At 50.8% G+C, this 14,095-nt stretch overlaps 1 protein-coding gene across 18 annotated transcripts in view; it reads left to right on the forward strand.

The window, feature by feature from the left end:
* The window catches only part of COBL (cordon-bleu WH2 repeat protein), a 261,943-nt gene that overhangs the window by 135,976 nt on the left and 111,872 nt on the right, over positions 1–14,095 (forward strand). For all 18 annotated transcript variants that reach the window (XM_067042940.1, XM_067042950.1, XM_067042951.1 and 15 more), the window contains one exon: positions 5,413–5,595. In XM_067042940.1, the coding sequence (XP_066899041.1) occupies positions 5,413–5,595 (183 nt within the window). The remainder of the gene's footprint in view (positions 1–5,412; positions 5,596–14,095) is intronic.

Below are 14,095 nucleotides of genomic sequence, written 5' to 3' on the forward strand. Positions count from 1 at the left end.
CCATCGTGGGGACCCGTTCTCACGAAGCTGGTGGGCTTCAGCCCCTGGGTTTGCCCTTTACTCTGAATTGATGCCGGATTTCCAGGGCGTGGGAAGACTCGGTGTCCTCTGGCCGGGAGATGCAGCCATGGGTGAGTCCATCAGGAAGGCTGCTCTCCTAGGACAAGAGAAAGCAGGCAGAGCACGCCCTCGAGGGAGGGAACTTTGCCTGGCCCGGCGTCCGGGGTGGTGCCGGCAGCCGCGGGATGGGAAGCGATGTTCTCTGCTTTCACATCAGAGGGCTTGTGATAGATCTGGGCTGCTCTGTGCAGCGGATCCCTGTGAGTGTGGGCGGCGGTGTCCAGCCATGCCATCTGGTTTCTGTCGTGTGGTCCTGCCTTAGGTCCCTGTCAAAACCTGGGTCCGAAGAAAAGGCGGTGTGGGTAACAGGTCTGACTGCGGCTTCTCTCCCACTTGATTCTTTGAGAGAGAGAGAGAGAGAGAGAGAGAGAGAGAGAGCGCAAGAGAGAGGGGGGAGGGAGAGGGAGGGAGGGAGGGAGAGAGAGAGAGAGAGAGCGGGAGGGAGGGAGGGAGGGAGAGAGAGAGCGCGGGAGGGAGGGAGGGAGGGAGGGAGAGAGAGAGAGAGGGAGGGAGGGAGAGAGCAAGAGAGAGGGGGGAGGGAGAGGGAGGGAGGGAGAGAGAGAGAGAGGGAGGGAGGGAGAGAGAGAGGGAGGGAGGGAGGGAGAGAGAGAGAGAGAGAGAGCGGGAGGGAGGGAGGGAGGGAGGGAGAGAGAGAGAGAGAGAGCGCGGGAGGGAGGGAGGGAGAGAGAGAGAGAGAGGGAGGGAGGGAGAGAGAGAGAGGGAGGGAGGGAGAGAGCAAGAGAGAGGGGGGAGGGAGAGGGAGGGAGGGAGGGAGAGAGAGAGAGAGGGGGGAGGGAGAGGGAGGGAGGGAGGGAGAGAGAGAGGGAGGGAGGGAGAGAGCAAGAGAGGGGGGAGGGAGAGGGAGGGAGGGAGGGAGAGAGAGAGAGAGAGAGAGAGAGCGGGAGGGAGGGAGGGAGAGAGAGAGAGAGAGGGAGGGAGGGAGAGAGCAAGGGGGGGAGAGGGAGGGAGGGAGGGAGAGAGAGAGAGAGAGAGATCGAGCGGGAGGGAGGGAGGGAGAAAGAGAGAGAGAGAGAGAGAGGGAGGGAGGGAGGGAGGGAGGGAGAGGAAGGAAGGAAGGAAAGGAAAAAGCAAAGCTGTATGAAATCCTTTGAGCAGGGGGCAGTGTGGTGGGAGGAGAGGAGGGTTGCAGGGCAGCTTGGGAACTGACTAGTTGAATCCCATCCCCAGGGGCTCAGGCATATCCTGAGGAGCTCAGTTCATTTCCTTGGGCTTCAGTTTTTCTCACTGTTAAAACCCTAAAACCATGCCATCCGAAAAGCATCTGGTCTAATTTAGAAGCATCTGATGCTGAAAGGATTGGTGATGGCTATTTTAGACTGTACGTACTGTAACCAAAATATTTAGACCAAAACCTCTACCTGAATTCCTCACCAAGCATGTGAAAAGGTCCACTTGGGGACCCTGACATTGGGGGGGATAGGGGGCGGGGATGGGGTGGGGAGAGATGTTTGTGTGTCCTCTAGAGCCTATTTGGCTAAAAACCCTGTTGTGTCAAAATTCACTTCTGTTCCAGAGACACAGATAATGGATGGAGTGCAGCCCATCACCCGGGATAACAGATGTCAGGACTTGCCAGGGGGACCTGGATGGGTGGCTGTGCGGTCCAACTTTCTCCTGCCCAAGGCCATCTCACTGTGGCCCTGATGAGGTCATTTTTACCAAAAATACTTATCAGGGGAGAAGGAAGCCACATAGGTGGGACATCTCTCATGTGACAGAAACATGCGGGGTGCTGACCACAGCTTTGAAATAAATGGAGTGCCCCCAATTTTAAAGATGGAGACATTCCCGGCTGTGTGTGCATGGTGGGTGCCTGGGTCAGCCCCTCACCTCAAGAAGGAGTTGACAATCTCAGATGTCACAGTGCTCTAAGGGCTACAGGATGACAGAGGTAGAACCTGAAATAGGTACAAAATGGATGAGCTGTGAAGTGCCTTTAAGGGAGCGTCGGCACAGAGCTGGGAAAGTGCTCAGGGCGCTTCAAGGACTGAGGTGAGTTCAGAGTGGTGCAGAGGGGTCCGCCAGGCTCGCATAGTTGTGGTGAGGACTGAAGCAAGCGGTGTTGGAAGTTCCCAGTCTAGACAGGGTGGAGGGAGGAAAATCAATTAGTATCAGGGGTGTGCAATGCATCGTCGCAAACGTCTTGTTTGTGGGATGCCAAATGGGTCCAGGCACACTCCAGAGAGGCGGGCAGTGGGTGGAGCTCTCCGTTGTATTTCACAAGTTTTAACAAACCTCCATGGCATGAGTTTGTACCCCCTTGAATGGGGAGGGGGGCATTTGAGCGATCCAGCCACCCAGTGCAACACTTCCCCAGCTCCAGACCTGGACCAGTCAAGCCCTTGCTCTGGTTTGCTTCATTTGCTTAATTTTATCATCTGGACCCTGCATCTCTGAGTGAACTTAAGTTCTCGCGTCTCCTTGCATGTTCATGGTTGCTGTGGGGGTAGATGTAAGGCAGAGAAAAGTTTTTAAGAGTTCATTTTGCATTGGCTTATTTGCTTAGTAACGAGTCTAATGTCTGCAGAACTCAAGGATTGGGAGAAACATTGACATATTTTCTGTGGGAGCCTCGGTAGAGGGGTTGATGGGTTTTCTGGGTGTTGGGCTATTTCCTGTGGGTCCCTCACCTTTTCCTTATGGGGATTCTGCATTTGATCCTTTGATGGTCGGTGTCTCCCAAGGAAGCATGAATTGGCATAAAAAGCAACCTTCAGGGATTGGGTTTTCCTTTGATATTAATATTTAAGTACAAGAAATTCTGAGTCTCATGGATAAAGAAGATGTGGCTCATATATACGATGGAACATTACTCAGCCATAAAAAGAAACGAAATTGAGTTATTTTGTGGATGGACCTAGAGTCTGTCATACAGAGTGAAGTAAGTCAGAAAGAGAAAAACAAATACCGTATGCTAACACATATATATGGAATCTAAGAAAAAAAAATGTCATGAAGAACCTAGGGGTAAGACAGAAATAAAGACACAGACCTACTAGAGAATGGACTTGAGGACACGGGGAGTGGGAAGGGTAAGCTGGGACGAAGTGAGAGAGTGGCATGGACACATATACACTAGCAAATGTAAAACAGATAGCTTGTGGGAAGCAGCTGCATAGCACAGGGAGATCAGCTCGGTGCTCCGTGACCACTTAGAGGGGTGGGATAGGGAGGGTGGGAGGGAGACGCAAGAGGGAAGAGATATGGGGATATATGTATATGTACAGCTGATTCACTGTGTTATAAAGCAGAAACTAACACACCATTGTAACGCAATTATGTTCTAATAATGATGTTAAAAAATAAGGGCTTCCCTGGTGGCGCAGAGGTTGAGAGTCCGCCTGCCGATGCAGGGGACGCGAGTTCGTGCCCCGGTCCGGGAGGATCCCACGTGCCGCGGAGCGGCTGGGCCCGTGAGCCGTGGCCGCTGAGCCTGCGCGTCCGGAGCCTGTGCTCCGCAACGGGAGAGGCCACAGCAGTGAGAGGCCCGTGTACTGCTATATAAATAAATAAATAAATAAATGAATAAGTAAATAAATAAGCAAATAAGTAAATACATACATACATACATACCACCTAAAAAAAAAGAAGGAAATCTGAGTCTCAATAGTCTCCTCAGGAAGCCGAATGATAGTATAATTGGCAGGACAGAATGGGACTTCAGGCTGCGGGCAGGTAATGCAGGGCTGTTGCTGAGTGCGATGGGCTTCCCGTCTGCATTTGTTTCAAACGTGGTGAGCCAGCGGCTCAGAGGAAAAGCTCACCCACGAGCTCACTGTGCGAAACGTGAGGGCAGAGTTGCCCACCCACTCATCTCTGCAAATGTGGACTCAGGGGCCCGGGCCCTCCGGGTAGCAGGGGATGCTAGGAGCCAGGGACACGGCCGTGGCTGCAAGCAGGGAATAATCGTTGTCCTGTGGGGCTCACGTTTACATGATAACTATAATAGCACATATCAGACGCTTACTCTGTGCCTAGAACTCTCTAAGGCTCTTTCGTCTGTCGTAACCCATCCAGCTCTCACGATTTCTTTGTGATGGAGGTGCTGTTATTGACCTCAGTTTTACAGGAGTTAAACTGAGGCAGAGAGAAGTTAAGAGACCCGTCCAAGGTCACACAGCTTATCAGCGGCGAAGCCAGGAGCCGCTGCACTTCACCGGCCTCGGTGTGGACCACAGCAGGCTGGGGCAGCAGTGCTGGCGAGGGAGGGGGCAGGGCGGAGGGCACAGCAGGGCAGGGCGTGGGCTCCACTTCAGTTTTAATTTGGAATTAGACTGCTATTTCTCGAAATGCCCTTCCTGCACTAACACTCATATGATTGATTCTATTAAGCAGGACCTAGGGGGAGAAACTGGAAAAATATATAGGTGCCTTTAGTCAGCTCCCTGGATATAGACCTTGCTCCTTGGGAACAATTAATTAGTGTGTTAGGTTGAATTTATTTTCAGTTGATCGGGCATCTGTCACGAAGTACTGCATCTGGTGGTCGCGTAAAGTCTTCACGGCAGGCTGTTTATACTACGCGGCCACTTGTTTGAAACTTCTCAAAGTTAGAAGAAACCTAAGCCCCTCCCTGGCAGCGGGTGAAGTACTTCTCGAGATGGCAGAGACGGGCTTCTTCTCCAGCAGAAATATGCTTCTTGGTCTGTCCCTTCCTCTTTTCAGCATCTAAGTGCTCACCCTGATGACAGGTTAAAAATTGAAGGAGAGGGGCTTCCCTGGTGGCGCAGTGGTTGGGAGTCCGCCTGCCGATGCAGGGGACGCGGGTTCGTGCCCCGGCCTGGGGGGATCCCACATGCCGCGGAGCGGCTGCGCCCGTGAGCCATGGCCGCTGGGCCTGCGCGTCGGGAGGCTGTGCTCCGCGATGGGAGGGGCCACGGCAGTGAGAGGCCCGCGTACCACAAAATTAAATAAAATTAAAAAAAAAAAAAAAAAAAATTGAAGGAGGTTAATTCACTGCAGGTGGGTTGAGAATCTTGCCTGATTCTAGCTGGTAAGAATGCCTCTTAGAGGTGTAAAAAGTCTGCTGTTTCCTTCACGATTAGGAAAATAAACCTCACACCAAGAGGTGTGTCCTGCCGTGGGGTCTGTGATCATTTTCCCAGGAGAGAGAAAATAAGAGTCTTGTTCCAGCCATTCAGGCAGTCCGTGGGGATGATGATGTGAGAAGTTCAGGTGGGCGGTGGGCGCTCGGCCTTCGTGTCGGAGCATTCGTATGCCGAGAAGCATCTCCGAGTGATGCGCTTGTATGTTTGCCTCTTCCCCCGACAGGGCTGCTCGACGACCCCAAACTCCCCGTCCGTGAACCCCCGTTCCACTCCACTGGGTCCGTCGCTCTCCCTTGGCAGCATCTCGGGGGTGTCGGTCAAGTCAGACCTGAAGAAGCGCCGAGCGCCTCCCCCTCCGTCCCTGCCCGGCGCGGGAGCACCCGTGCAAGACAAGACGTCGGAAAAGGTAGGGAGAGGGGGCGCCGCTCGGGACCAGGGCCTCTGCTAAAGGGACCCATGCATTCTCTGGAAGGTGCCTGTGCGCTCCGTCATCCTTCAGGCCTGTGGCTTTAGCAACGAGATGGTTCAGACTGAAAAGTTAAGCTTGATTCAGCGGTCAAGGCGAGGTGCCGCACGGCTTCGTTTAGGGAAGACCGGAAACTAGTTTTGTGCCTTCATTCCCTTAAAGGCTTAGGCTTGTGGATTAACATTTATTTTACCTTTAGCTTTGAGATGTGGGGCGCCACTGCTTAATGAGAAAATTGCAGGCGCTGTGAGACACCTGGAGGGTGTGTAAGATGAGGATGACACGTGGTGTAAGACAGGTGCCCAAACAGACCGCGTTCGCAGGACGGCTGAGAAGGCGTTTGCACGCGAAGTTGGCTTCTATGAGACGTGACATCTCTTTAGGGAGGCCTTGTATCTGTGCAGCTTCGGAGCGGAGGAGCGGCTTTGCACGTGACTGTCCCGTGGGGACCAGGCAGAGCCGGCGTCCCTAGCGGCTGGCCTCTTACTCTGGGCTTCTTCCTTTCATCCGCCTGATGGGTTGGCCTTGAAACACTATTTGACATACCAGGCCCTCATGTTCCAGCGGCCGGGACACTCTGACAGTTTTTCTGGCTTAAAGCGTGACACTGAAAAAAATTATTTGGGTGGGATGCGGCAGCGGTGACACACCCAAGGGTGGCCGGGACGGTCGATGTGCTCTGGGTGCTTTTAGAAGCCAGGCTCTCCTGGGCGGCAACGGGCGTGCTCCGCAGAGACCCTGAGATGCGGATCAGCCTGCAGCGTAAGGAGAAGGACCCACTCTTCCTCACGGAGCTGAGATGGTTCCCGGCGACTTGCCCGGCAGCCCCCTGGGCAGGTACCCCCCCACAAATAGGAACGTCTTTGTGGGGCCCCTTTAAGGCCAGCTCTCCTCCAGCAGGAGCTGACTCTCCTGACACTTTCCTCCTGCTGTGGTGTTGCTTGGCTGGCCCGTGTCTGCTTCATGGGGTCCTTAGCATCACACGCTGCTGGTCTTGCGGCCCGGCCCTTTTGTGCTTATTCATAAACTGACTTTCCTTAAAATAACTTAGAAACCACGTCTGTACCTTTCGGACGGGAGGCTTGGCCCCTGTGTCGTGGTTAGCAGTCATGTTAGTGGCTCCGTGGCAGCGTCATGACACCTCACATCCTCTCCTTTCCGGCCTGGTCATCTGTGTGTCCGTGTATCTGTCTGTTCATCGGCCACCTTCCTCAGTCCCTCCAGGGGTGTTCTTTATCCCTGGTCTAGAGACACCCCTGTTCCCATCTAACGGTCTTGCCATCCACAGTCCTTGCGGCGTCTAAAAAGCCTGTAATGCAACACATTTTACAAGAAAACTTTTGACTTTTATGTTTTTTCAACAGTTTCTAATAGTACTAAGTTATTTTGAGTTTTCCAGCGTCTTTTCACTGTCTTTGGATAAAAGAAATGCAGGCACAAACCAAACTAGCATTGTTTTGCTGTACGCACGCCCAGCTACACAGCACAGACTCGTGAACACAGAGCTGCTTCCCGTGGGGGTCTGCAGTGCGTTTCACCCCTTATTTTGTGGAGAGTTAGATTTTGAACTTTCTCATGACACAGAGCATTCTTACAGCATTTAGCAATTCTCAACCACCTACCTCCGGGGGTGTCTTGTTGCTTTGGATGGGGAGGGGTATTTCTTTAGTGGTGAAAAGTGCGAGTTCCAATATCAGTATAATTTCAGCTTTATTTCAAAAGAATTGCATTTGCCTAATGTTACAGAATGTAGATGCTACACTGCATCGGTATTTCTTATAATTTTAATTGAAGTATAGTTGATTTACAATGTTGTGTTTAATTTCTGCTGTGTAGCAATGACTCAGTTTTATATATATATATATATTCTTTTTCATATTGTTTTCCATTATGGTTTATCACAGGATATTGACTATAGTTCTCTGTGCTCTACAGTAGGACCTTGTCGTTTATCCATTCTATGTATAATAGTTTGCACCTGCTGACCCCAAACTCCCCATCCATCCCTTCCTGACCCCCCACCACCTTGGCAACCACAAGTCTGTTCTCTATGTCTGTGAATCTGTTTTTATTTTGTAGATAAGTTCATTTGTGTCCTATTTTAGATTCCACATATAAGTGATATCATATGGTATTTATCTTTCTCTTTCTGACTTACTTTGCTTAGTATGATCATCTCTGGGTCCATCCATGTTGCTGCAAATGGCATTATTCCATTCCTTTTTATGGCTGAGTAATATTCCATTGTATATATATATATATATATATATATATATATATATATATATACCACATCTTATCTGTTCATCTGTCGATGGACATTTAGGTTGCTTCCATGTCTTGGTTATTGTAAACAGTGCTGCAGTGAACATTTGGGTGCATGTATCCTTTTTTTTTTTTTTTTTTTTTTGCGGTACGCGGGCCTCTCACTGCTGTGGCCTCTCCCGTTGCGGAGCACAGGCTCCGGACGCACAGGCCCAGCGGCCATGGCTCACGGGCCCAGTTGCTCCGCGGCACGTGGGATCTTCCCGGACCAGGGCACGAACCCGTGTCTCCTGCATCGGCAGGCGGATTCTCAACCACTGCGCCACCAGGGAAGCCCGCATGTATCCTTTTGAACCTTGTTTTTCTCTGGACATATGCCCCCAAGTGGGATTGCTAGATCATATGGTAGCTGCACCAATTTACATTCCCGCCAACAGTGCAGGAGGGTTCCCCCCTTTTCTCTACACCTTCTCCAGCATTTATTGTTTGTAGACTTTTGAGTGATGGCCATTCTGACCAGTGTGAGGTGACAGCTCATTGTAGTTTTGATTTGCATTTCTCTAATGATTAGAGATATTGAGCATCTTCTCACGTGCCTATTGGCCATCTGTATGTCTTCTTTGGAGAAGTGGCTACTTAGGTCTTCTGCCCATTTTTCGATTGGGTTGTTTGGTTTTTGGTATTGAATTGTAGGAGCTGTTTGTATATTGTAGAAATTCGGCCCTTGTCAGTCGCACCATTTGGAAGTATTTTCTCCCAGTTCATAGGTTGTCCTTCCGTTTTGTTTATGGTGCCCTTTGCTGTGCTGCATCAGCACTTTAAAAATTCCTTCTATCCAGAGAAGATATGTTTTTCACATTTTTATGTGCTTATCCAGAGTGGATAAAGTTGGCTTGAGTGGGAAAATGTATATCAAGTAGAGAATTGGGAATTCTGAATGAAAAATAAATAGTACTGTATACACTGCAGAATGAATAGAGCTCCCTCTGAGGCAATAAAAACTTCTCTACTGAAATCCGTTTTATTTGGCACCGAATGAGTGGAGAAATTGACTCACAGCAGCCATCTCCTTTTTTAAGAATATGCATGGCATATGGATTAGATTTAAGCATTTGCTATGACCGTGCTTTTTTTTTTTTTTTTTTTTTTTTTTTTTCTCCCTTTCTAAATGAAAGGTATTTTGTTATTTACTGATTTCTGGGAAAGGAACCCAAAAATGTATTGTCATCGTTGGGGAAGAACGTCAATTCCTTCTCCCTGAACTTCCTCCCATATAAAGATAAGATGTTTGTTTGGGAAGCCTTATTTATATGCAACTGTTACTAACACGAATATCCTGAATCAGGAGGAAAGGCTTATTTTCAAGGCTGTGACTAGTTTATAGGAAAATGGGGATGCTTAGATTTTCTTCTTTTAAAAGACTTTTTTCTTATCAACTACTATTAAAAATTCAGTACAGTAACCCCTTCCTATCTGTGGGTTTCCCCATCCTCGGATTCAACCAATCATGGATCAAAAAGAGTCAGAAAAAAAAAAAAAATTCCAGAAAATTTCAGAAAGCAAAACTTGAATTTGCTGTTTGCTGGCAACTATCTACATAGCATTTACATTGTATTAAGTATTGTGAGTCACCTAGAGATGATTTAAAGTACACAGGAGAACAGGGGTAGATTACGTGCAAATACTGCCCCATTTCATAGAAGGGCCTCAGCGTCTGAGGATTTTGGTATCTGAGGGGGTCCTGGAAACATCTCTCACTGAGACTCAGGGGCGACTCTATTTACTTTTTCAGGGTCTTAAAGGCAAAATGATTTCAGCCATCTTCCTGGTCATCTGAAACTTTTAAAAACTGTAATCTTTGTCTCAGAATTTGCAACCTGCTTATATACTCATGATTTGAGTATTTGTTACTTCTAAAAGTGCTTTTCAAGAAGATTTTTTTCCAGAGGCGTTTGAGCCAGTGAGAGAAATGGGTGGCATCCTTGTACCAGCCCTTCGACAGGGGGGTCAGTGAGACAAGGGAAGCCACGTGCCAGCTGCAGAAAAAGGTGGAACTGCTCTCTGCCTCAGACCTTCACCTCTCGTCCCAGTGCCTCGAATGAAGTTTTAATTACGTGGAACGTTCAGACAGGAATGATCTATGCATTAGGGCACCACGTGCTAAGTCAGTATTTTTCAAACTTGAGTGCTCATCAGAATGCCCCCAGAGGGCTTGTGAAAGCACATTTACCTTGGCTCCACACTGAGGGTTTCTGATTCAGTGGGTCTGGGGCCAGGCCTGGGAACTCAGGGTTCAGCAAGTTCCCAGACAAACCCCACTTTGAGAACCACCACCCCACAGACCTCTACCTGCCCCACCTGCCCGCCCAGAATTTGGACTAATCCGATGTGAGAGCAGCAGGTCTACTCAGTATAAATATTTTTAACAGATCTGGAGAGATTCTTTGGCAGAAAAGTTACCACCGTCATGCACAGTTCGCTGAGGCCTAAAGCTGTATATTAAGATAAATGAGTCGGCCCCGCTGCTTCTCACTGGGACCTGGGAAAAGGACAGAGCGATTGCCTGTGCCAGACGGGATCTTTCTCCCCCTTTCATCTCGGAGGGGCCACACTGTCCTCTCCCCACCGTGCTCCACGCTGAGATGACCCCTTGCCTTGTCCTTAGCGCTGCACAAGGGCTTGCTGCATCTGTGTTTGTGTCAGAGCCCCCTTTACACAACAAGTCTTAGCAACGGACCCCAGGGAGACTTGCCTTCCTGTCATTTGCAGACATTTGTCCCCCTGGGGCTGCTCTTGGGTCAGCCTGGGTCAGCATTCAGATCACGAATAGGGGCTGAGGACACAGGTGCCCGGCTGGACAGCCGTCCACTCACTCGCTGGTCCTCAGTTTCCTCCTCTACAGAATGGGAAGGATCAAAGCAGCCTCCCCGGGTGCACGGGGTAGAGGTCAGAGCAAGGCCCGTGGAGCCGCTTCCTGGATTCAGATGCCAGCAGCTCTGTCGTTCCTGGGAAGACGATCTTGGCAAGTTGCTCCACTTGCGAGACTTGTTTTCTTAGGTGTGCAGGCCGCACTGTGGAGTGGAGCTGAGAGCCGGCCCCAGGGCCCTGGGGGTGCAGGGGGCCCGGCCGGCGTCCTGCATTAACCAAGTGGAAGACTGTAGTTAAAGATCAAACTCTTTATTTGCTAGAAACACCAAATGTGTAATGAAAAGTTGCCAAGCCCCCCGGAGCAGACTTATTCTGTTAAAGGACGCCTCCTTATCTCGGTGGCATTTTCCCCCTCTGGGCACAAAGCTCAAACAGCCTACTTGCTGGGCCACACCTTCGGAGGATCGTGGAGGAGAAAGCCGTTGGTCATCCCTTTGGAGCCCCTGTTGGAGACGAAGAGACTAGAATAGTGTCAAGTCATCCTTCCTCAGGGGACTCAACTCACCCATTAAAGACAGAAAATCCCGAGAACCCGCATCGGCGACATCGCAGGCATCGGTCGGCATCGCATGCATCGGCCGACATCGCTTTTGTACGACCCCTGTCAGGTTAAGGAGCAGCTTATTTCACCTCCATGGATTCAAAGTAACTTGTGGAAGTCTGCTAGACAATGCTGTGTCTAATTTTAGCTGTCATCGTCCACAAATATGGAATAAACAGCTAGCCATTAATTTATTCAGTCAATATCCAGTTGTTACACACCTGCTTTTGTGGCAGTTACAGCAATGCATCTTTTTTTATTGTAAGTAGAAGTAATTCAAAAAATATTTTAGTTATTGAGGCGTTCTTCTGTCCTATTTTATTTGACTTACTGTGTTTGTCGCGTTCAGCTCCATATAATTCCAACATAACAGTGCATTTGTACGTTATCTCCAGTTTATTGCATTGAAAACGAAAAGAGCTCGTGATGTCGGCTATTATAATGAGAGGTGATGGAGGCGTGTTAGGATCAGTCATTAGTATAAGCCAAAATGGAACTTTCTATGAAATATATGCTTGTGTAGTCAACAGATATTTTTGAACAGCTGCTATATGCAAGGCCCTGCACTTGAAAGCACAAATCGATATTCATTACTGTAATATCTCAGTACAATGTACACATAAGAACACAGTATCTCCTACTGTGTAAAATACGTAGGATAATTTGGGAATGTTGGGATTTCAGTGGAAAGCACTGCTACTTGCAAGTTCCATTCTCTGGATCACCACGAGAGTTAGGTAATTAGAGTATTACAGGAAATCATAAAACTCTGCTGTCCGGACTCCCAAAGACACGTGTCATCAAGAACGGGGCTGTGCACGTGGCCGCCCTGGTCAAGGTGGACTTCTGTGGCTGTGTGTCTGGTCCTGCCCGCCTGTCCCTGACCCGCTCTGCTTCTCGGGCCAGATCAGAAGGAAGGCAGCCCGGCAGCCCTGGTGGCCCTGGTTCCAGGGGATCTGCAGGGAGCGGGACCCTGGACCGGAGGCGATCAGGCCATGCGGCCAGCGGGACCACATCCTGTCTCCTCTCCCGTTAGGACTGATATTTTTTTGCTTATTGGAACGAACGTCCAGAAGATGCTGAGGTCGAGGTGATTCTGACTTTGTAGTCATTGCTTTGTGACCCCTGGGCCTCCTGGGGTGAGGTCCACTCCGTTTCCGATCACACACGTCTGGGTGGTGGTTCTTTTGTCTCTGGAAAGGTGGTTGATGCTTGGAGACTTTTTAGAATTTATTTTTCATAATAATGAAAGACTTTTGGCTGCGGCTGGCATGTCGGCTTCCTGCAGTGCTGGGCCGAGCAGGGAGGAGCCGAGGTGGATGAGGCTCAGCAGAGAGGAGTGGTCCTGCAGTTCGCCTTGTGCATCACACGAGGCTGGGTGGGGGGAGGACCCCCCGGACCCCACCCCCTGTGAGGGATGAAGGGGACAGGGTCTCGGATCCACAGGGCGCTCTCTCTCTCTCACACTTTACATCCCACCTGTCAGGGAATCCTGACCCGAATCCAGGTCCTCCCGCCGTGCCCTACCCCCTCCCCCCCGCCGCCCCCAGGGCCCCGGCGCAGCCCCAGGACAAAACTCCTCACTGGTCCCGGCGTCTGCTCTTGTCCCTCCCCCTCGGCCTCCTCTTTATTCCATACTCGACACAACAGAAAGAGGATCCTGTCTTTTCTTAAAAGCCTCGGGGGCTTCAGCTCCCCCTGGGCCCCCGTGCTCTGGGCCAGCCGCTGCTTGTGCTTTCAGGCCTCCCGTGCTCCCGGCCCCGTGTCCCTTCTGAGACCCTCTGCCCTCTGTCACTCTCTGGGTCCTTCCCCAGTTCCGTTTCTCTGGCAGCTGCTAACCCATCCGCCCGGGGAAGGAGGTTTTGTTTCTTTATTCACTAACCTCTCGCAGCGTCTCGCAGCAAGCCGGGAGTCCCGTCAGTAAACGTTTATACTAAATTAGCTCATGTGTGCAGTATTCATGTACCAAGCACCTACTGATGGATCCTGTCCAAGTGAAAACACCGGTTTCAGAATGTACGTGGAAAGAGCGAAAGAACCGCTTTGCTCCAGAGCCAGTGTAGAAAGGGCAGCTCCCCTGGACCACGCCTGCAGGATTTGCTCAGCACTGAGGGACAGGAGCTCAGAGTAGCTGCAGAGCTGGAAATGACCTCGCGCTGTGGACGGGAGCAGGGGCGGGCGGCAGGTGGGCGGTGTGAGGCCAGAGCGGCCGCTGCGAGGGGCCCGTGAGGAATGGGCGTCCCTCTGAGATGAGAAGGGTCCGTCGCTGCTTCCGCGTCCGTCGGAGGAAGAGCAGGATGCCGCACGCGGCCCAGACATCACTGCCGAAGGAGCCTCCGGAGCAGCGGGCGGACGGGGAGGGGGGCGGGGCCGGCAGGGGGTGTGGGCGACGCTGGCCCCGCCCCCCGGCGCATCCCCTGCTCACCTGTCCTGTGGGTGCAGAGACGCACCGAGAGGATGCGGACGGATGGCCAGCACAGCAGAGCTCTCGGTTTCTTCCCTCCGTTCCCCCCACCCTCCACCTCTCCCCTCTCTCTCTCTCCTCCTCTTCTGCTCAGTCTTTTTCTGCAACGCAGGCTTTTCTCCCTTGTGATCCGTATATCCTTGTTAAATTCCCTTCAGTCCGTTTGGTCTTCCAAAGCCTCTCAACCGCATTCCTTCAGAATGATAACGTATAGGTGTGCGTGACACTGTTTTCAATATTTG

The sequence above is a fragment of the Kogia breviceps genome, chromosome 9 (genome assembly GCF_026419965.1).
Source record: "Kogia breviceps isolate mKogBre1 chromosome 9, mKogBre1 haplotype 1, whole genome shotgun sequence".
Lineage (NCBI taxonomy): Eukaryota > Metazoa > Chordata > Mammalia > Artiodactyla > Physeteridae > Kogia > Kogia breviceps.